Genomic DNA, 24297 nt, shown 5'->3' with positions numbered 1-24297 from the left:
TCGCATGTATGAACCATCTATCGGCCGATAGACAAATATAACTTACTGTTACTAGCATGTGCACTTCCTAGAGACCAAAGATATTAGTTTTCTTCTTTTAAAACCTTCGCAGGCGTATTAGAACACGAAATATGGAAGGCAGTGACATATTGTAAACAAACATATCGACGCTTAATTCGCGTGAAAATATTTTAAGCGATAACAAACTTGAACGTTTGGTGAACGATAATTCCGACTGTGAAACTATTAGTAGTGGCTTAAGTGAACTCAGTGAAGTGGGAAGTGAAAATGAAAGTGACGATATTTCAGGAAATGACGACGTACACATGCGTGATGACACAGATTGTAGGCCTAACTTTCAGTGGACAAATACATTGTCTTACGTCGAACCGGCGGACTTTACTGAAGAGGTAGGACGTTGCCATTCTCTTTCTGTGGATAGTACAGCATTAGAGTATTTCACCCTTATATTTGATGAAAACATTTTTGATTTAATTGCCCAGAAAATGAATGAGCATGCTGCTTACATGTCTGCATTATCATAATGATGGCTGAAAAGAATTGCTTTAATTCTGGGGAAAACATGCATTTTAATATGGGCAGGAAAGGGTTAAATTCTGCACACTGCAAGTGTACGTGGACAATGTACAGATTTATTATCATTCAAAACCAAGTGATATCGATACTGCAATTTCTAAAATAAATTCCGACCTTCAACGTCTTAGTGACTATGCAAATAAAAACAGTTTATTAATAAACCTAAATAAAACTGAAGTTATTATTATTGGTACCAGTAAAAACCTATATTCACTCAAGCAACAGGACATCTATCCAATAATTTTAAACAATAAAATCATACCTTACTCTACTTCAGTGACTAACTTAGGAATTATTATGACTGAGACCCTAAATTGGACTCAACAGGTAATAAGCACATGTGATAAAGTACATAAATGCTTATATTCATTGAAACGGTTCTGTAATGTATGCTCTTTTCGACTTAACGTACAACTAATTCACTCTATGATACTACCTATATTTGACTATTGTGACCCTGTGTTGGCTGAAATAACCTGCAACAGTAACAAGAAACTGGACCGGAGCCTGAACAGCTGCGTAAGATATATCTTTAATCTGAGATATGATACACACATCACCTTATTATAAAGAGCTGTCATGGCTTCGAGTGCACCAGTGCCGGGAACTTCACATGTTATCACTTCTACACAAATACTTTCCACTAAAACTCCCGACTATCTGTCATGGCTTCGAGTGCACCAGTGCCGGGAACTTCACATGTTATCACTTCTACACAAAATACTTTCCACTAAAACTCCCGACTATCTGTCTTCATCTTTTTCTTACCTCTCATCCTATCATGACCACATACAAGGTTTGGCTCCTTTCTTGTCATACATGTAAACCGCACTGCTGTTTACAACCGTTCCTTCATAAACTCTGTTTCCAGGTCACGGAATTCGCTACCTGTAATTATTAGAGACAATCCCTCTCATCGCAGGTTTAAAGTGGCTTGCCGCCAGCATTTGTTGAGTAGATTCCGCTCACTTGCTGGATAATTGTCGAGCGAATAAAGGAATGAATGAGATGAATGAATGGATTACTGTAGTTACATCATTTAAGTGTACTTTATTTTGTGTATTTTAAAATTAAGGATTATATTATTATTATTATCATTATTATTTTTATTGCTATTAATATTATTTGTTTCATTTCTATTCATAATTATAAGTTATGGTTAAGTGTAAGAGAGGGCCTTGAGCCGTAACTTCCAAGGTATTATCTATCTATCTATCTGGAACCGTTATTCCTCTAAGGGCCGGTTCTACCACCTACTGGTAAAGTAGCGCGTAACTTGCCCTCTGCGTAAAAGGATGTTTCCGCTCGACCCCTCCCAGGTAGCGCTATCGGCAGCATAAATCGTAGTTACCCGGCGCGTAATTTATCGGCCACTTCGAGGGCCCGATAAGACTTTACCTGCCGGGCAAGTTTTGAGGGTTGAACATTATTAACTGTATTTCTGGTGACACAAATTAATTTAGTATACTGAAAAAAGCATGATACTGTAACAGTGATCGATATTGTATTGCAGGAGTTTGAACATTAATGCTTCCCTTGAGTTGCAATGGTCACACCAGCCTCTCGCATCGGTAGCGTAGGGAACACATTTTATATGTCAAGCTTTCGTGAAGAAACTTTAAAAGGATATAAAATCAAAATCTATTTGGAAATCATTTCAAATGGACTTTAATTTTCTACTTTTTCAGTTTTCAGACATGAGGTATAATTTATTGTATGTATCCTAATTATCTCAAGCATTCTCGTAGCGTAACGGCTAGCGTGTTCGCTTCGTAATACGAGGTATGCAGGTTCGAGTTTTTATTATGTCGAATCTTTTTTATTTCCATTATTAGCGTTGTGTTAATCTGTATGCCTCTTTCCATATGTTCTTTTGTTAATAATACATTTCACTGAAATGTTTAATCACAATATTATGTCTACTAGGAAACTGCTTTATATGTGTGCTACTTATAGATTAATATAGCATATAGGACTGTGGCCCAGGTAGCAGATTCCCTGCCAGTTGTTTACATAGTCTTTTTGTAAATGATTTCGAAGAAATTGGAAACTATTCCATTCCCGAATTCCTCCTTCTATAAATGGATATTTACCCCGATTAGTTCTTTACATTTACAGTACCTTCCAACTAAATGTAAGATAATTCACAGAAGCCTGCAGATAGAATGCCAAAGGCAATAAGTCTGTAAGGAAAATGTGTGTATATATACGTAAATGGAAGCGCATAAAAGAGAGTAAAGAACAACGGCAGGGAACGAAAATAAATTTTTAAATGTAAATTAGAAATACAATGAAAACCTGCGTACCTTTTACGGAGCGAGCGACTTGACCAATCTACTACGAGAATACTTTTCAAAAACGCTGCCTTACATGACAGGTTATAACTGGCGTCAGAAAATGTAATCTCGAGATTTTAATCCCAATTAGGTATTGATATTGAAGCTCATAGAATAAAATCACGAATGCTTGACATAAATCGTTGTCCATAACTCTCAAGACTCCCCTTATTAGGCTTGTTGGTGATAATCAGCAGATGCAAGCACAGGAAAATAAGACAATCGAAATGAGTTTCATACATCTGACGATAGACAGCACCACACTCGAAAGCGAGAAGTCGCTGAAAATCAGTCTAGCCAACTTCATATATCGGTGTCTAGCTCCAGGTAGCTACCTAGCGCTTGCACGGAGGTGGTTGCACGCAAGCCAAAGTACCAGCCGATTTACACCTCCAGGTAGTTTACCTCCCGGGCAGCTGCCAGCCACTTTACCAGCGGATGGTAGAACCGGCCCTAAGCTGAAAGATTTATCAAAGTTCTTGTCGACAACTTACCACCAACTATCCCTTGTAAGAAAAAGAATTTTTTTAAACAAAACTTAATTACAGAAGTTCGTTCGGGATCTCTGGTGACGAGTTTGAAGGCCACTGGTGGTGCTGTTATCAACATTGGGAGGGCTACATAACAGCCCTTTCCAATACCTTTTCTGCAATCCAAGGAATGTGCAAGAAGTGTGATTTCTTGACATCGAAGAACGAGATCAGTGCTGTATTGAATATAAATGGCAAAGGCCGAGTTGGCTTAACTCCAAAGGGGAAAACATAGGCAAATCCATGACCAGCCACTAGCTGTACAACAAAAGTGGTGGTAACTCTGTCCCACAAAGGACTATTGTACAAAAGTTGGGGATGTCTGTTTCAATTGTTAACACCATAATCAACAAGGACCTGCAATTAGAAAAGGGACATAAGCACAGAGTTTACAAGCTGTTGCCTAATCACATTTCAGAACGTTGCATGAACACGAGAAAACTGTATGAGGGCTATCTGACAGGGGACATTAGACTAAGCATGTGTGTACCTTACTGAGTGTAACAAACCACCCTACCGCCCTAGAGACAAAAAACTATCAAACATTGTATGAAGAATGCCAGTAAATTTTTCCCAGGGGTTTCATGATCACTGCTGGCTGGCTACTGCTACAATGGCAAGTTAACCGTTCGCCGTGTCGCTGATAATGTGAATGTGAACTCTACATACTATCCGCAAGAGGTTTTAACATCCATTTACAACACAGATATCCCAGCACTGCATGGGAGGGCAAAAAATCAGGTATGGTTGCATCAAGATAAAGCCACACCTCACCTTCGACCCGTCCGTACTTAGAGAGAATGGAGATGGAAAGTGGAATCCGTGCAATTCTTTTTACTGACATTCCAGTGAAGGCACTCTATGGTCACCCATGGACTTTGCATTTGGACTCCTGAAAAGGGCCTTAGGAAATAGGCATCCATGCACTATCGATGGCCTTTGGAAAGCTTGTCAGGAGGAGTGGGATCAGACAGGCTAGCTCTGGAAAAAAGTTTGCTGCAATGGAGATTACGTTGTCGGGCTACAGCTAGAAATGCTGGCTTTCCCAGTGAGCATGATTGTCGGTGGAGAAATGGCTTTTCATAAGCAAATTACCCTTCAAACATCATCCCCAGAGATCCTGAACGACCTTCTGTATAAGTAGCTAATGTTTCCTTGAATTACGAATAAACCAGTTTCAACTGAATTTGAAAATTAACTTCAGACACTAGACAGCAATCAAGCTGCGACTGTACCTGTTTGCTAGGAGTAGAAACTGCTAACACGTCATCTAGCTTCGATCCTACCACCATTACTTTAGCACCTTTAACTACACCAAGTTCTCGTAGAGTGCGTTCATCACGAGCAAGTCCTTTGATCATAACTTTCTGCATGGACTGAGGAACTCCTAAGGGCAAGAAACACAAAGACATCATTCATGTATAATAGTCGTATCAACTTCAATACAAAGATCATTTTCACTGAAAATAATAGAGTCATAACTAGAGATACTGATATAAGAAACAAATGGGAATAGCATAATTACTTATAGAAAACATGATGAAGTTTGTTGTTTAAAGGGGCCTAACAGCTAGGTCATCGGCCCCTAATGGTACACGGTGCAACAAAATGAGAAGATAATTAAAACCTCAACATGTATCCACTGACTAAACATAAAACAAATTATGATGAAAAAAGACTATGAATCCAAAACAATCAGTGGATCCAATTCACAATACCTTCTTTTCTGAGATAATGCTTTTTATAAAAAGGGATCCAAAATCCAGGTCACCAGCCGCCCATAATAGTAATCACTGGTAAAGCAGAACCATAGTGTTCCTCCTATAGTGGTACTAATCACAGGTAACGTACTCACGGTGTTTCTCGCATGGTGGTACAAATGACAGGTAATGTAGACCTATGGTATGTCATACATAATGGCACCACTTGCAGGCAACAGAGACTCATGGTGTTCCTCACATACTGGGACTAATCATAGGCAATGCAAACCCACGGCATATCACACATTATGGCACCCCTCCACAGGCAGCACAGATCCATGGTGTTCCTCACATAGTGGTACTAATCATAGGCAATGCAAACCCCCGGCATATCACACATTATGGTACCACCCACAGGAAACACAGATCCATGGTGTTCCTCACATAGAGGTACTAATTACGGGCAACAGCCAAACCCATGGTGTTCCTCACATAGCAGTACTAATCAGAGGCAACGTAGATCCGTGGTGTTCTTCATATTGTAGTAACGCAGACCCATTCTGAATACAGGTGAACCGGCACATTCCAGTGCAGTGTACGGCACTTTTTCTTGCATGGACATTAGTCGATATAGATCTTGATTCCCATAGAGAACCTGAAATATTTGTTCTGAATGAGTATAGTGCCCCCCAGTGTGCTATGTTGGGCTCATCAGTTGGTAAATAGCACATCTACCAAGACGAATGGCTAGTGCATACCGTGGAAGCTACTGCGTACGCTACTTGGCGGGTGAAACTCTGGCAACCAGAAATGAGTTAGCTGGAAAATTTATAATGTCTAATAACGGACCAACTATACTAGTACTGGACATTAGTCCGCGCAGCCGAGTGCCCGGTCACCCCCCCCCCAACCTCCTCGGTGGGAAAACAGGATGGCATTAACAGACAACGCCCAGATCCGTGATGTTCCTCACATAAGGGTACTACTCCTAGATAATATAGATCCATCGTTATCGATTGCTAATCTTGTAACATTCATTCTAACTAGTATTTGTAGGTAGTCTGATGATGAAGGGGGAAACGTGTCTACTCATTACCTGGAAGCCTCGGGCTAGATTCCTGCCTGAATTGTGAACTGAGGGCTGGAATATAGCTTACCGGTACAAGAGGTTGCGGAGCCGATCAGAAAACTTCCGCTATACGACTTTGGAAGTTACCGTGTTGACCACGTGACATTCTGATATCTGTAGACCATCTGAGTGATCTGCAGCAATTAATCCTTTCTCACAGACTATCTTTGACTCACTGTCTGGCGAAACCTAGAGTAATAACTTGCTTGTCATATATAGTTATGGAGTACCTTCACTAAATAATTTATTTTGTAAAAATTACTTAAGAAATCAGTTTCAAATTTTGCAACAAGGAAAAATTACACTATACTTATTCTAAAATGATACAATGAGATCACCTAATTACACGCAGGAACCCCCTCATTCGGAATGATACATCAAGAAGCATCCAACATGGTGCAAGTTAATGTTAAATTGCTTGTGTTTAAAGTCAGTCTGACTGGCTCGACGTGATGGGACTCATATTCTAGGTAATATAGAGAGATGCAGGACTTCACCCTGAATCCCCCAATTTATTTCATTTTTGGGATCCGTCGGATCGGCATCGATATGGACTAAGCAACAAAAAGTCGAAATTTATTATTCTATTTTCATAGTCGGCACGGTAAAACTGTATAAGACATAAATAATCAGAAATTGTATTCTCTATAACTTTTGTAATGTAGTACGAGAGGAGTTACAAGCTATACATTTAATTTTTGTTCCGTATTGAAGTTGCAATTATACGAAAAAAAATTGACAATTGACTTTTCAATACAGTACGTCAAGTAGATAATATTTACATTAGTCTTGTGACTAGTTTCAGCCACTTCAGCCAAAATAAAAATAAAAAACAGATGATGTGATAACTAAAACATAATATGCATACAAGATAAAGACAGCGTTGCAGAAAAAATTATAACATTAAAATACATATAACAACAAAAATTAAGGTTGTGATCTTCTGTCATAGTATGATGATGTTTTTGAGTTAGGACCTCAAGGCAATGAAGTAAATCTCTAGAGTGAAATATATAGTATATCTATGTCTGATGTAGAACAAAACACTGACATGCTAGAGGAAACAGGCAGGCCAAGGAATGCATCCTTCATTCGGCCAAACAGATGGAAGTCAGAAAGTGCAAGATCCGAGCTTTAGAGTGGATGAGGAAGAACAGTCCACTGAAGTTCTGTGTTAAGATCCTGTCGGGCGTGCAGACTTGTGTGAGGACTTGCCTTGTCGTGGAGAAAGCTCACTGTGCTTTTGTCCACTGCAAGGTCTCCGTAGACATTCTGCAAACCCCTACGAATATCTGTGATGCCCTGGTTTTCCACCAAAAGAAACTCAATAACTGCTCTCTGTTTGGTACGCACCTCCGTTGCAGATGCTTTTGAAGGGTAGTTAAAGCGCTGCCACCTATTGGAAATTAATGAAACTCTACGAGACGATGCGGGAATATTCAAAGATATCCTTAACAAAATTCAAATTTTATTAAATTGAAATTGGCCGAGAAATAAAATGTGTTGCCTTATATATCGTACATTTCAATAGGACTGATAACACACATTTAAAAATTAAATTTTAGGCACCTACCCATTAACTATCATTTCATCCAGGGTGAATAAAATTATTTATAGCCTAGACTGTAGTGCCTTATTCCATGATTTTACATACCAATTTTCATAAATTCTGTTCACCCATTTTATCATGGTTCAGCATTGATATACACTACTTAGCAACAAAAATAGAAATTAATTAATATCTCTGTTATTAATAGCCAGTATAGTAAAAATGTATAAGCCATAAATAAATGATCAGAAATGTAACCCTGTATAACTTTTAGTCATGTAGTATTTATCAATAGGACCACGAATAACATATATATTTGAGAATTAAATTTCAGGCCTTCCCCTAAACTAACATTTCACTCAGTGTAAATAAAATTATTTATAGCCTAGATTGAGGTGCCTCATTCCCTGAATTTAGATATCGATTTTTATTAAATTCTCTTCAGCCATTTTCTCGTGATGCATGTACATACACACATATAAATTTAAGAATTTCATTTTTAAGTCCGTGTTGAACTGAGAATGTAGTTATAGCGGTTTTGTCATTATATCAAATTTTTTGTAAAATTTGGGAAAAACCTCACACACATTAAAATTGGTATAATGGCAATCAGTTTGTTCAAAACTCGCATTTTCGCAGATGATATCCACACTACGGCTTACTCGTTTGTTATTTTTCGAAATCCGATAATACATGAAGTTTATGTTTAATTTCATTATGAAAGAAATTACAGTATCACTCCAGAGGTCTTTGTGGCAAAAGTTTCAGTTTTCTTCTTCAAACAGCGACACCTAACTGTATCTGTATCATGAAGCCATATTTCAAGTATACATATGAGATACATTTTGAGATATTTTAGGTTAAAGTTAGAATACGATTGAAAAATGACAAGTGCATCTTATATATTACTTTTTATTGCATTACTTAGTACAAATACGGTTTTTTCATATACATAACAATAAAAAAATTGGCACTAATTATCCCCAACCAAAATAAATCACAAACTTATAGGCAGTTTTGGCGCTGAACTATAACACACTTCACAAACAAAATTGCTGGTTAGGCAACAATGGACTTAGATATAAGGAACTTTTTAATGCTCATTTTCAGCAGGAACTATTGAAATAAGTTCAGTCTTTACCTCTAAAGGAATTTAAATGACAGAAATTAATAATATTTGAATCTGCTCTTGACAATACATAATCTACGGTAACTCCTTATTATTTTCAATCTTCGTCAACTTCACTTTCTTCTTGTTCTTGTTCTTTAAGTAATAATAATAATCGTATGGCATCAGCTACCGTGTGCAGACATTTCAATTTGACGCCATCTGGCTGTCTGCTCGTCAATTTCGACGTTCCGTTTTTCTCTAGGCCCCCACTAGGTGGCAGACCGAGTAAACCGAAACTCTCTTGGGCGTCTATGGCTGAGATTTAATTAATTTTGTCGGGTAAACACCAAATGTGTCACCAGAGATCTTTTACATGCCGACATCGTACGACATGGAGTGTCGAATGGACTTTTTTCCGCCCTACAAAAATCCGACTACCTCTGCCGGGTTTGAACCCGCTATCTTGGGATCCGGAGGCCGACACTCTACCGCTGATCCACAGAGGCAGCTGTTCTTTAAGTGATCTGTAGAAATGGTGGTGTTGTGGTTGAATATATTTCATCAGATCCAGTAAATCTTTTAATTTCCCTTTTGATATTTTCCTGCCTTTGGGGTAGAGCTCCAGAGAACTTGGTAACTGGCGGATGGGTCAGCCTCGAACAGATTTCTTTGAGAGATCAACTGTCTGGAATATCCTATCTCCATGGCTGTTGTAGCTATAAAAACAGGGTCTTTGGTTACTCTCTCTGTATCTTAAGCCACCATAGCTTCAACCATTCCACTTTTTCCTTGTGCGTACTTGTGGTTCTGAGTTACCTGTAACCAAGTTACATTAACTCTCAACAACAGGTCTCTCGAACATTATCTCCACTGCACTTACAGTTATAAAGAAATTTTACCTGAGGTTTGTGAAATAGAATCACATACAGACGTAATAGCTGCAGGCCCATCTTGTCTTCCTGCATCTGAAAATGCATCGGTAGATCAGAGCCAGACTTGACTAACCAACATAATATTTATAATGGACTTTCTGAATTACTTATATTAATATTTTTTATAGCCAGAACTTATCCTCTTCAGTTACTCATTATGTTAGAACTAGTACCGAATTTAATACATAACATAATCACCACTGAAGTATCAATCAGTTATGCCTAAGCACAATACAATTTCATTTACTTCAGTCAGAGCTAGAAATGCCTAACCAACTACATGTTTTCCGTATTAATCACAAACCATTCAACTTATTACCTAATATTATCAATATGTGTATCTATTCTAAAGTACCTGAGGATTTGAAATCAGCATAGTTAAGTTCATAACCTTGGTCCTTGCCACTGCCATCGTAATTATCCTCCAGGAGCATTTCCACAATACAGCTCTCTTCAGCCATCTTGATGTTGGATAGGCACAGTTGGCACTAAAGGAACTGAAGGTTATGGAAGTTGCCTAACATAATTGCAGGTGGCAGCACCAATCAAGCTACTGGAATGTAGTAGGCAAGTCTGGTCCTGATAGAGGCAACTATTAGGAGTCCATTATAGCACATTAACAGCATTTTTTAAATTTGTGGGTTAGGCACCTATGGCGCTGAGCCACTCATATAGAAATGATAAACTCCTCACTACAAATTTAACTATCCTGTGAAATCGGTTATGTACTCTGCCATATCTTGAGGTGTATCACATTCTTAGCCAATTTCAGGATATAACATCAAAATGAAGCGATCTTTTACTTAGCCTTCATTTCTAACGAGTTAACAACTGCTATCGGCCACGTCATTTACACATTTATTCCGAAACGTGTTATCCTCTTTCATTTTGAATTTTCATTTAGAAAACAGCAGTCGACTCCGACATCGCCTTTGAATGTTGATGGCAGAGCTCACTAGTGGACGTAGCGAAGAAGTGATACCACAGATGATAGACTGCATGCAATGGTGCATAAATATCAGTAACGGAAAAATCGTGCATGCTTAATCGCTCGTAATAATGGATGTGTCAGTGGTAGGGTTCTCGCTGTAACCGAAGGATAATATGCAGTTTAATATAGGAATTTTGAAGAGACAGAAGAAACTGGCGTTATAACAGGGTTCTCATTATATAACATATGAGTAACAACACAGTAAAGGTTTCCACCTATTCAATACAAAATATATTCACAATATTTTAAAATTACATGGAACTAGTTTCGACCCATCTAGGGGTCATCATCTTTTTTTTTTTTTTTTTTTTTTTTTGCTAGGGGCTTTACGTCGCACCGACACAGATAGGTCTTATGGCGACGATGGGATAGGAAAGGCCTAGGAGTTGGAAGGAAGCGGCCGTGGCCTTAATTAAGGTACAGCCCCAGCATTTGCCTGGTGTGAAAATGGGAAACCACGGAAAACCATCTTCAGGGCTGCCGATAGTGGGATTCGAACCTACTATCTCCCGGATGCAAGCTCACAGCCGCGCGCCTCTACGCGCACGGCCAACTCGCCCGGTGGGGTCATCATCAGCCACATCAAAGCAAAGATGGGTCGAAACTAGTTCCATGTAATTTTAAAATATTGTGAATATATTTTGTATTGAATAGGTGGAAACCTTTACTGTGTTGTTACTCATATCTTATTCTCAGTTCAATACGGACCAACAACATGAAATTTATAACCCTTAATTTCTCATTATCCCGTACTCGCTATAGCAGACTTCTACTGTATATACTTGATGACGTCAAGATTATAAATAGAAAAGGAATTCCACCTTATCAATACTTGTTTATTGTGATTTTTATACTACAGTACCGGTGTTTTGGGTCATCCTCAGCTCAACAATACATTCACATATAGTACATCCAGCAATGATTGATATTATGTTTTCTGATGAATTCCATATGATAACAAATGTTTAAATACGTCCAAGTGGGGCATGTCAAATTGGGAACTGACATGTGTGCCACTGTGTGTGACACTGCAAGTATATGTCTATAACAACATACTTTAAGCTTGAAATTGGTTTGTACAACACTATCTTAACTTAAAGCTAACTTATAAGTATATGTGACTAAAAACAACATACTGTATATGAAAGCTTCATGCACATAAACGTTTGTATCTTGCATATTGCTCAGATCTTCAGTAGACTTCTGTATGCGAGTCTTTTGTCATGGTTGTGTATTTGGTTGATGCTTTTGAGCTTAGATAATATGATTTGCTTGTAAAATTGTTGTTTTATGTTAAATTCAAATCATTCTGTCCTGTGACATTTATAAAATTTGAGTGGCATTAGACCCAAGGTGGTAGCTCCTTTCCCATCTGTAGCTGTGCGTTAGTGTTATGATTATTATTGTTAACATGGATGAGTTGCATTTGGTATGAGACCCGTAATGGCCTTATTACAGGCAGGTGCCTTATCTCTAACGTCACAGCGCTCACGGTCAATCTGTGGTTCTGAGTGATGCCATTGTGGCTAGCTTCACCGGGCGCTTTTTTACTATCAGAATTTGTTTTGTAGCGCCCCACAGCGTTCAAGGTCAATCTGTGGTTCTGAGTGATGCCATTGCGGCCAGCTTTGCCGCCACTTTTTTACTATCAGAATTTCTTTTGTAGCCCTAAGGGGTGTTGGACCTCCCAGGCACCTATTTATAATTGTGTCATTCGTCAATACGGATATGAAGATTATAGATCACGACATCAAGATTGTTATTTTGTGCTTCTCCTTGCCTCCTCTTTCCATAACGACCAGTCAATCTCTTCATGTTCCTATCATTTCATACATGGCTCAGTTTCTGAAGAATTATGTGAGCACAAGTTGTAACATGGCTGCCACACATTAACATGCAACCAATGAGCCCATGCACCTCAGCGTAAATACAAAAAAAGATGTAACACACAAAGTACGTACCAATAACATCTTGTAAATGCTGCTTCAGCTGACCCACCGTGTTATCCAGTTCGAAACTAATGTCATATTTTGTCTTATTATAGATCACTTTAAAGTCCACAAACTCCGTAGGAACTTTGGGAGAACTTTCAATCTTTTCAATCTCCACCACACTTTCTGCTGCTACACTCGCTTCACAGCTCTCACCATCACCCTTACCTGACGCAGCTGAAACAGAAATTAAGCTAAATTTTATTCACAAAGAACAAGTGAAAGGAAACAAGACAATTTTTCAGCCCTTTTTTCTTTTTTAAATAATCAAGTTACATACTATTTATCAATTTCAATAATAAAAAAGAATAAACTATTTTTTGTTGTTATTTGGTTATTTGTTGTTTGGTTTAAAATTCCACTAAAAAATTGGAAAGCTGTCAGCAAAGCAAAGATGGAAAGAGAAAGAAAGGACTGGGAATGTAGTGACCAAGGCCTTAATTAAGGTGCTAGCAGAGTTGCCACCTTTTACTGAATGAAATATGAGACATGTCACTGAAAATTCTTCATTTTGATTTTGGCCATTACGGACAATGGAATAATAGCCACCATATCGCTTTGACGTTCAGCCAGTATTCCTTTATTTAGCCTATCTGCTTATTTACTTTCTTAAAAGGCCACCTTTGTAGGGATTTTTTTCTAACAATTTAGTTTACGCTGCACCAACACAGACATATCCTATGGTAATGCTGGAATAGGGAAGGGCTAGGAGTGGGTGGAAAGGAAGCGGATGTGGCATTAATTAAGGGAACAGGAAACCATGGAAAACCATCTTTAGGGCAGCCAAAAGTGGAGTTCCACCCCGCTATATCCTGAATGCAAGCTGACAGCTACGTAACCCAAACCGCATAGCCACTTGCTCAGTCTCGGAGGTGAAATGCGATACCATTCTTCTGAATTTGCTTCAAACCCTAATATCTTCGTATCTAATGTCCATTTTGATAAAAATAAGGCTTGTGGCTGGGGGTCATCTCAAAATTTCCATTACGGAACTGTAACCCCCACTGTGCAGGCTACATCTCATGGCTGGTTGCCATTTGAAATTAGCAACCACTGATGGATGGCCATCATTTGATTTTCGCAGAGGGAAAAGTGGATCATTATAGATTTTGGTGAGCCATCTGGGAACAACCTTTCTTCCTTCAAAGTGGGTCAGGATCTTTCACATAACCTGTCTTCATTCGTCTATAAAACTGAGCTTGTCTCTTTCAAATAATGTTAATTGTTGTACATCCCATTAATTTTATGGCTTTCAGATACGAAGAGGTGCTGGAATTTTGTTTCGCAAGAGTACCTTTTCATGATGATAAATCTATCAACACAAGGCTGACGTATTTGAACACCTTCAATTACCACAAGACTGAGCCAAGATCGAACCTGCCAACTTCAGCTCAATAGGCCAGCACTCTACCATCTGAGCTACTCAGCCCAACTCATCTTTTTCTCATCGATTCCACAATTCCTTTCATGTGCTTGTATAGCTCATTATTTGGTCGCAGTCTCCACCGTCCATCAAACATATTCAAGTCCTAGAATCTTTTCTTCCTTCTTTTCCAGTTGTTCTAGAAGTCCCTTACTGGTGAAGTCCGAAGTTACAGCAGTGTACAAGCTTGGTAACCATGTTATAATGTCCAAGTTATATTCTCAAACTATTGGGTTTCTTACTGTACGCATCCTTTGTTCAATGGTATGCCAGTTCCATCTTCCAGATCCTTGCTTTCATTGCTTCCTTTTCTGCACCAATACAATAGCAAACACTTGAAAATGAGTAGGTTGGTCTTCCAAACAGAATTCCCCTCCATCTGAGTCCACAGGTGACTGTACAGGTCAATATGAGAGGCACACAATTTGCTGTAGAAATGTCAGACAGTCTCAGGTGGAGCGCCGACTGTTCTCCTATTTTGCTCATTTCCTTTTCTATGTTGCCTCTTATCGTTCGCTATTTGCCCATAGTTTTCTTCAAAAAGTAGTGTGCTGCAATGAATAATGATCTCCAGGGTGAACGGTTGAGCGCTAAGGTCTCCCCGTTGTTAACGTCAATGTACACATCTTCATATTAGCCTTAATTACATCCTTAAATTGCTTCCTCCCAAACAACATTTACACACTGTTAACTCAGAATGAAACACTTGCTTGGGAATGTGAATATCGGGCACGCGTATTTCATGCCCTGTCCATCGTAGCTGACTTCTTAAAACCATGGCTTCTCCACTGGTGGTCTGTGCTTCAAGTACCTTCTAATTGACATTGGTGAATTGAGAATCTATTTCTTCCTGGTGTATTTGCTATATTTGACTTTGCTGCTTTTAAATCATATTTTATCATGGTGTGCAATTATTCTTGACATGGTTATTTGTTGAAATCTGAAGTCCATTGTTTATTAGGGACACAGCCTGTATTTCTCATTCAACAAACGCATCTGAATCAGGAATACTAAGCAAGAATAACTACAATTTTCAATAATAATAATAATAATATTGATTTTACGTCCCACGACTACTTTTTGATAGTTTTCGGAGATGCCAAGGGACCAGGATTTTGTACCGTAGGAGTTATTTTATGTGCCAGTAAATGTACTGACTCAAGGCTGACGTATTTGAGCACCTTCAAATACCAGCAGACCGAGCCAGGATCGAACATGCCAAGTAAGTTCCTTAAATTTATACACTTCTTTTTACAATGCGCTTTACGTCGTACCGACACAGATAGGTCTTGTAGCGACGATGGGTTAGGGAAGTGCCATGACCAGGAAGAAAGCGACCCTGGTCTTAATTAAGGTACAGCCTCGTGTGAAAATGGGAAACCAAGAAAAACCATCTTTAGGGCTGCCAACAACGGGGTTTGAGCCCACTATCTCCTGAACGCAAGCTGATAGCAACGCGACCCAAACCACACACACACACACTCGCTCAGTGGTTTGTAAACACTTTTGCCCATTTCTATGATGCATCTTCACGACTTTTGGGGATGTCCAAACGGATGTCTCTTAAAGTGCATAACTCTTCAATATTAACCTCCTTGGTTAACTTAAGACTGCACCTTCTAGACAAGAAAAAAAAAAAAAAAAACTTTTCTTCAAACTGAACCATTTTAACTTTGCCACAACATTGTGTTCAGAGAAATTACGGAGATATTTTAGAGTTCCATCATAAAACTGTATGTAACTTCCTTCTAATTTTCTCCTTTCTGAATCGTTTATTACTTAAACTGTGTAATTGAAAAATAAAAGACAATACGAGACACGCCAATTTTTGTCTGAAATATGGGGCAGGTGGCAACCCTAGGTACAGAGTGAAAAATGGTAACCATCTTCAGGGCTGTAGACAGAGAAACTCAAAACCGCCATCTCCCAGGTACAAGCTCATAGCTACACGACCCAACCAGCGCAGCTAACTCGTTTCATGGAAAAATAAACAAAATATGAAAAGAGTCAAATATAGGAATAGTTTGTCTGTCTCTCTTGTTTCCGCTGCTTGCTCTTCCCATTTTGTTGATCCCGAGGTACACCTATCCTTGTTCCTATGTTTGAAGAGTTCGCAGGTCTCACAAGTCAACACTTGACTCAGTTTTCCCAAGAGTAAGATTCAAATGATCTTCCATAGTTGATGCATTCCTATCAGAGCTGGTAAGTAACTGGGTAAGAGTAATCTATTTGTAATGAATGTATTTTAGTAATTTTTAGTTGTAATTTAAATCTGAAGTAAAATTAACAAAGTCAAAATGCTGTATGAACATTGCCAGAGCCGGTTTCAGACTAGGCAGGGCAGCGCACTATCGCCACTTTTAGTGATCACTGTAATGGGTGAAATAATGAGTTAAGACACTTAACAACTCTCAGTTTAAAACTCTTGCCTTTGGAAATGATGATGTAATATGAAGTGATGATGAGGCTGAAGTACACAAGAATTTGAATGACTGGAATGCTATATACAAGACCAAAATGGTAGTGTTGCTTGTTACTCAATAAAACATCACTCTAGATGGATCAAAGTTGGAACAAGTACATCAGTTCCGTTATCTTGGCAGTGTAGTAACAAGAGATAGCCGACAATGTGCAGAAATTACTAGTAGAGTACAGAACGGAGCATAGTTTTATCATCTTGTGGGAAAACCTCTTTGGGATAAGCAAGTTCCATTAAGCAAAATGAATATTCTACAGGAGCGCTGTAACAGTTACCACAAACAGTCTAGAAACCTGCATCCAAACCAACAGAAATATCAGCAAAATACAAGCAGTGGAAATGAAGTTCTCACAAACTAAGATTCAGAAAACAAGGACAAAATAAGAAATTGAAATAATAACATTAAGTTATTTATTAGACCACCTAATCAATACAAAATCGTCTTGGATGATTTACATAAATTTGTTAGCTAATAGTGGGACATGTTTCGCCTTCCCTGAAGGCATCATCAGCCATAGTCTTAACCTTAAATTAAAAATAACCGAAACTAATATCGATAAACAAATCCCAATTGATAAACAGAATGACGTACGATATGAAGTAAAAAAGAAACTCCCAACTTTGATTAATGAGATAACATCTAATAATAACTACAATGTCTCGAAACAAATTCTAAACCTGAAATCCAAAATCCATAACAACAACGTAGTAATTACAAAAGCAGATAAGGGCAACACCATAGTAATAATGAACAAACAAGATTACATCAATAAAACTGAAACCTTTTTTTCAGACAATACCTATACCTTAATTAACAAAGATCCAACAAACAAAATACAGCGTAACTTAAAGAACCTTCTTAAAAATTCTAACTTCATTTTAAATGATCAAGATTATCAGAAATTAACTGTAATGAACCCAAAATTACCTACAGTCAGATCACTGCCCAAAATTCATAAAAATGATGTCCCAATTCGGCCTATAATTAATAGTATCAATAGTCCTACCTATAAAACCTCTCAATTCCTACACAAATTCCTAAAAAAACACTTCAAATTTCACAACTCCAACCCCATAAAGAACTCTATCGAACTTTGTAATTCCCTAAATAAGTTCAGTCTACAACCAAACCACGTTTTATGTTCTTTTGACATCACCAACATGTATACTAATATCCCGATCAACAATACTATTAACATCATAAAAAACAATCTGTTGAAACATAGCACATTGAGTAAAATCAAAATTGATGAATGGTTAAAATTACTTAATTTCGTTTTAGACAACAACTATTTTACCTTCAATAAGAAAATTTACAAACAAGAAGGTCTAGCGATGGGAGACCCGTTATCTGGAATACTACCCGATATATACTTAGATAATCTCGAACATAGTAAGATTATTAATAACATCAACGGACTCTGTCTTTGGCATCGCTATGTTGATGATACCATAGCTATCATTGATAAACAAATCAACAACAGCAATAACATACTATCATTCCTCAACAACTTAGATAATAATATTAAATTCACTAAAGAAGATGAGTTCAATAACTCTTTGAACTTTTTAGATATCAAAATCACACGAGCATTGAACAAATTCGACTTCCAAATATACAGAAAACCCACCTTTTCTCCAACAACCATAAAAAATGATTCTTTACATCCCAACTCACATAAAAAAGCCACTTATCACAGTTTAATATATAGAGCATTAAAGATCCCTATGTCCTCTACTAATTTAAAGAAAGAATTACTATTCATCAAGGAAATAGCTAAATTCAATGGATTTAACACGAATATGATTGATAAAATCATCAATAAAACCAAACTGAAACTAGCTACCAATTTAAAACCTGTCAAACCAAAATACGCTAAATTCACATTCACTAACCATAGCATTTACCCGATAACCAATTCATTAATGAAACGCGAAATAAAAATAGCCTACACAACAAAAAACACTAATCGTAATTTATTCTTCAATCACAACTCTATCAACATCACAGACAATAGTTACTCTGGATCAGGAATATACAGATTGAAATGCTCTACATGTAATTTTTCTTATGTTGGCCAAACTGGCCGCAGCTTCTCTACCAGATACGCCGAGCATTACAATGCCCAAAGACACAACAAATTCTCCGCAATGGCCAACCATATGAGGGACACCGGGCATAAATTCACCACAATAGAACAAGACCTCCATATCCTAAAAAGAGTCGATAAAAGCAAACTCATGACAGAATATGAAAACTTATTTATTTTCCTCGACCAACATTTTAATAAAGATAAAAATCTGAATGACACTATTGATAAAAAAAGCCCCTTGTATGAACAGATTCTTATTTTATTACGAGAATCAACTTCTCTCACCAACAAATTCTTAAAAATCTTCAACCTCACATCAATTAGAGTTCCCACCTCCCCTACAGCTAATATACCCCCCTCCCTTCCCCCCGCCGCTAGTACCTCTAATTCAAATACAACCAATAAACCCATAGCCACACCCACCAGAACATCGCTCCCTCCAATAGCCTTACACCGTTACAACACGCGCAGTAATACACTCTCTTCCTTCCCTCCCACCAATAGCAGCCCCCCTCCAATAGTTACGTCAACGCAAACAGATCCCCCTCCAGCACAAAACTTCAGTTATAACACACGTAGCAAGAAGTCTACTGTTGCAAATACTTCTAACTCATAATATTACAAGCTATCTTTGTCACCGTCAAATGGTAAGTGCATACGATTCTACTTCAATATTTTTCAAATATCTTTTCACACAATTAACTCTACGTTTCTTGCTTCCATTTACAGATTCCACTTTTATATGCTTTTTCAACTAGAATATCTACAAACTCACAATTTACAACATTTGAACATCACTTCAAATTTTGAGATGGTCCATAGTGATCCTATTTGAAACTGTTCTTCAACTTCTATTCATCAACTTCATATCCTCAACGTGTTCTACAACTTCACCACATGCATCTGACTTTCGTCTTTTATCTTCAAGATCATGATGAACTTCGGATCTCTCGACTAACTTTGACTTTTATTCTCTCCTCTTTACTTTGATTATATAAGATTTTTCGCCATCGTCTAATTATAACCGCCATGACTATCAACTTTACTTTTATGCAATCTTACTACTTGTTGTATAACAATCTGTTGTTTTATCCATTGTACTTATTTTAGCAGCCTTCTAATGTTAATTTTGTTAATACTTCCACTATTGTATCTCATCACATTGTATTTTCAAACCATCATTGTTATTTTTAATGTTATTTTACTTCAAATCTCTTCAAGATTTTAAAATTCATTTCATTACTACATGTTATTTAGACGCTTATTTTTAATTTAAGGTTAAGACTATGGCTGATGATGCCTTCAGGGAAGGCGAAACATGTCCCATTATTAGCTAACAAATTTATGTAAATCATCCAAGACGATTTTGTATTGATTAGGTGGTCTAATAAATAACTTAATGTTATTATTTCAATCTAATATCATCAATACGGACCAAAATGATATTTATTACATGTAAAATAAGAAATGACGAGACATGCCATCCTCTCCAAGTGAAACAACCCATTAGTGAGATCTCTGTCAAAGCCAGGCTCAAATGGTTTAGTCATCTCAAAAGAATGGACCAACAAAGAACAGATGGAACTCAAAGGCAAAAGTTCGACAGGTCAGCCAAACAAGAGATGGATCGATCAGACTAGAAATGTTCTAGCTGGAGGAGATCTGGATTTGCAGCAGGTTATGGAAGAACGCTCATTCACCGCACCCGGGAAACTCAAGCTGGTTCATGATGATGATTAAGTAAAATTGTAATTGTTACGTTACGGTAATCGTTATATTCCAGTAATCTACGAAGGCCATCTGGTAAGTGGTACCCGTTTGCGCAATAAAGACACAGGAGTAAATATTAACAAATATACACATATTTATTGGAAAGAGCATACTTTACACTACTTCTCCACATAATCTCCAAGTAAATTTAGGCATTTGTCATAACGTGGGACGAGTTTTTGTATTCCAGCATTATAGTCCTCTGCCGCCAGCGTTTTGAGATATGTAGTCATGGCTCGTTTAAGTTCTTCATCACTGTCAAATCTTTTTCCCGCCAGAAAGTCTAAGCTTCGCAAAGAGATGAAAATCCGAAGGGGCCAAGTCTGGGCTATACGGGGCATGGTCGAAGGTTTCCCACTTGAATTGCTGCAAAAGTTGTTGTATTATTGTAGCTGCATGAGGCCTGGCATTGTCATGAAGGAGATTGACACCTGTAGACAATAGACCTCGCCGTTGATTTTGTATTGCCTGCCGTAATTTCTTTAATGTTTCACAATACGCATTAGCATTAATTGTGTCTCCACGGACCATAAAATCAATGAGCAGTACGCCTCGGCGATCCCAGAAAATGGTTGGCATGAGTTTCCTGGTGGACAGAACTGTCTTGAATTTTTTTGGTTTGGTTGGTGAATGAACATGATGCCACTCCATTGACTGTCGTTTACTCTCAGGTGATGCATAACAAACCCATGTTTCGTCCCCAGTAATTATGCGAGTCAGGAAAGAGTCTCCTTCATCGGAATAACGTCCCAGAAACGTCAGTGCTGCAGCCATAGGCTTTGTTTTGTGCTCCTCTGTAAATACGTGAGGGACCCACCTTGCATAATTTTTTAATAATGCAGATGGTCTTTGACAATTTCATGAACAATTGTTTGAGACACATTAGGAAAATGTTCACAGAGTTCATCAATTGTGACACGCCGATTGTTCCTCACACATTCGTCTACTGTGCTCAGCAGTTGGTTTGTAATGACAGATGGTCTCCCTGAACGCTCCTCGTCAAGTGTATTCCCCCTCCCCAGGTTGAAGTTGCGACACCAGCGCCGAATAGACGACTCGTCCATCACATTGTCTCCATACACCTCCATTAATTGGCGATGAATATCACAAGGTCGAACGTTTCGTGCATTAAGAAATGTAATCACGGCCCTCACTTCACAACTGGTGGGGTTCTCAATTTGTTTAAACATTTTAAATGATCACAGACACAACACAGGCAATGCTAGCGTCACACAACCTCGCACAGAGCAGGCAGACAAGCCACTGACGCGGTCTGACCTTGCCCAGCGGCTACCCGAGTCGTCAGTACTTCATGCGGCGCTAATAGGTACTACTTTCCGGATGGCCCTTGTACATACGCGTATATCACATCGAGCTCCAGCACTTGCAAGGAGTCACACCAAGGATACAGCATGCACTGGTTTATTTATTTGTTATTGTCTGAGATTTAGAGAACCATATACCGTGACTTTGTGAGTTTGCAAGTGGTCGATAATGGAACCAGAATTTCTATTCACCTAAACATTTTGAATTAGTTGGGCCTCAAAATAATAAAATGGGAATGAAAAGCAGATGTCCGCATTACACTCAATACAACTCTCACGAGAATTGCTGCGCAGTCCGTACAAGCAAATGTTCTTTTATTTTCCAAATCGCCCTTGTAGCTGAGAGATGTTTTAAGGAGTAAAATAATGAGAAACTGTCCTGGGGGGGCAAGAAATTGTTCCTAAAGGAGGAGGAACTAAATTTTGGTCATCATTAGGATGCAGAAGGCATCAGGAAACCACTGCATTGAAGATCCTCAAGGATGTCCCTATAAATTCACATAGTAATGGTTCAGTACAATGTAAAGATCAGAGCTGGCTATGCAGATCACCAACCTCTGTATGGAGACGGCATCTTAAGAAAAAGTAAGAGGTTGGTTTGCCTGAAGTATTAGGCTATTATATCGATTAAAGAAAGGACAGGTGGTCATGGAGGGCATGAAAAATCATGGCTTTCCAGGCTTCACAAACCTACTACTGTGGGGGATGGAGGACACTTGTAGAAGATACGGCAGAAAAGATGGCTGCAGAAACCAAAAAGAAGCAAGTGGAAATACTGGCAGGATGCGCAACACTCTTCTCACAGCCGGGGCATTAAGGTCCCAAAGTCATTTGAGTACCCAGACTGTGCATTCTTTCAGAAGGCAGCATGAAGAGATGTTTTGAGACCACTTAGCTGGGTCTAGAGTATACAGTTGAAACAGTTTATAGCAACATCGCCCTATTTTTTTCACAAGCTGCTTAACGTCACACGGACACAGATAAGTCTTATGTCAACGATAGGATAGGAAAGGGCTAGGAGCGAGAAGGAAGCGGCCTACAGGCTCAGCATTTGCCTGGTGTGAAAATGGGAAACCACGGAAAACCATCTTCAGGGCTGCCAACAGTGGGGTTCGAACCCACTACCTCCCAGATGCAAGCTCACAGTTGCGCGCGCCTAACCACACCGCCAACTCGCCTGGTGGCATCGCTTCTAACAACATATTGGATATAATGGCGAAATCTAACGGTCCCGTCTACATCCTATGTAAACATCTTATTTTTAAAATTGGTTAGTACGATGTCGCTTATTGCGACATATTGTATGAAATTATGTATTTTGATAACATTTTCGGATAAATGTAACGGCTATAACATCCAATTTCGATTTTTGTTGTTACGTATTTGGGGATTGATGACAACAATGTAACGTTTATTATTGTAGATTTCAAATCAGTCTGTCTCTTAAACAGTCGAGGCAAGCATCGCTGAAGATATCGCAAAGGAAGAGTGTTTAATAATGAAGTCGCACATAATGTCAGCATCGTGAAGAAACTGTGAGTGTATCACACCACACAATTTCTATCATTTGGAAGGACAGAGAGAAAATAAGACTCTTTTTGAAGAAAAATCTAAAAATCAAGTGAGCCAGATCATCTGAGCACATGGTTCAAGAAGCAAAGAACAAATAATGTGCCAGTCAGAGGACCTGTTCTTCAAGCGAAAGCTAATGAAATTCCTCTCAGTCCTACTCTACAAATACTGTACACTTATTTCAGTTACGTTTCAGAAGTTTTCTTTTAATTAGCCATGTAAGCATGGAGCCTAAAACTTAGAGATATAACATTTTTAGCACAAAAAAAGAAAAAAAGGGTTTGTGTGACTCGGCTATAGTGACCTTCAGTGGCGGTCCCTTCAGGGCCATTACAACCGAATTCCAGTGTACTTTGAAACAGAAGGAACCAAGTATCCTGCAAGAACTCTTTCTTCATGATTCAATTATTCTGACCAACTTGTATGTTACGGAAGTGTTCATATTTTATAATTCACAACAGTTGACAATGAATTACGAAATGTGACACGTTTCACTCCGCCTCTGTGGTGTGTAGTGGTTAATGTGACTATCTGCCACCCTCTGGAAAGGTGTCTTCTTAATTGCTTGATGGGAGTTTGGATAGTTAGCCACTGAGATTCCCAGGATGCCACGATGGTTCGACATAGCTGAGAACAAACATCTTTAGCAGATACATTCATAGGCCTTGGAGGTAAAAGTACTGCTTCCTTTGCAGCTTCATCCACAAGTTCATTTCCTGCAATTCCAACGTGGCTTGGAAACCACACATAAGTGATTCTGGTGCCAACA

General features: G+C 38.5%; 1 protein-coding gene across 2 annotated transcripts in view; it reads right to left on the bottom strand.

The window, feature by feature from the left end:
• LOC136857445 (ubiquitin domain-containing protein UBFD1) overlaps positions 1–24297 on the bottom strand; it is a 78499-nt gene that overhangs the window by 31639 nt on the left and 22563 nt on the right. For both annotated transcript variants that reach the window (XM_067136114.2, XM_067136115.2), the window contains exons 2-3: positions 12837–13043; positions 4699–4850 (exon numbers count right to left, since the gene is read on the bottom strand). In XM_067136114.2, the coding sequence (XP_066992215.1) occupies positions 4699–4850; positions 12837–13043 (359 nt within the window). The remainder of the gene's footprint in view (positions 1–4698; positions 4851–12836; positions 13044–24297) is intronic.

The sequence above is a fragment of the Anabrus simplex genome, chromosome 1 (genome assembly GCF_040414725.1).
Source record: "Anabrus simplex isolate iqAnaSimp1 chromosome 1, ASM4041472v1, whole genome shotgun sequence".
NCBI classification, from domain to species: Eukaryota; Metazoa; Arthropoda; class Insecta; order Orthoptera; family Tettigoniidae; genus Anabrus; species Anabrus simplex.
This window is presented reverse-complemented; position numbering and strand designations above follow the sequence as displayed.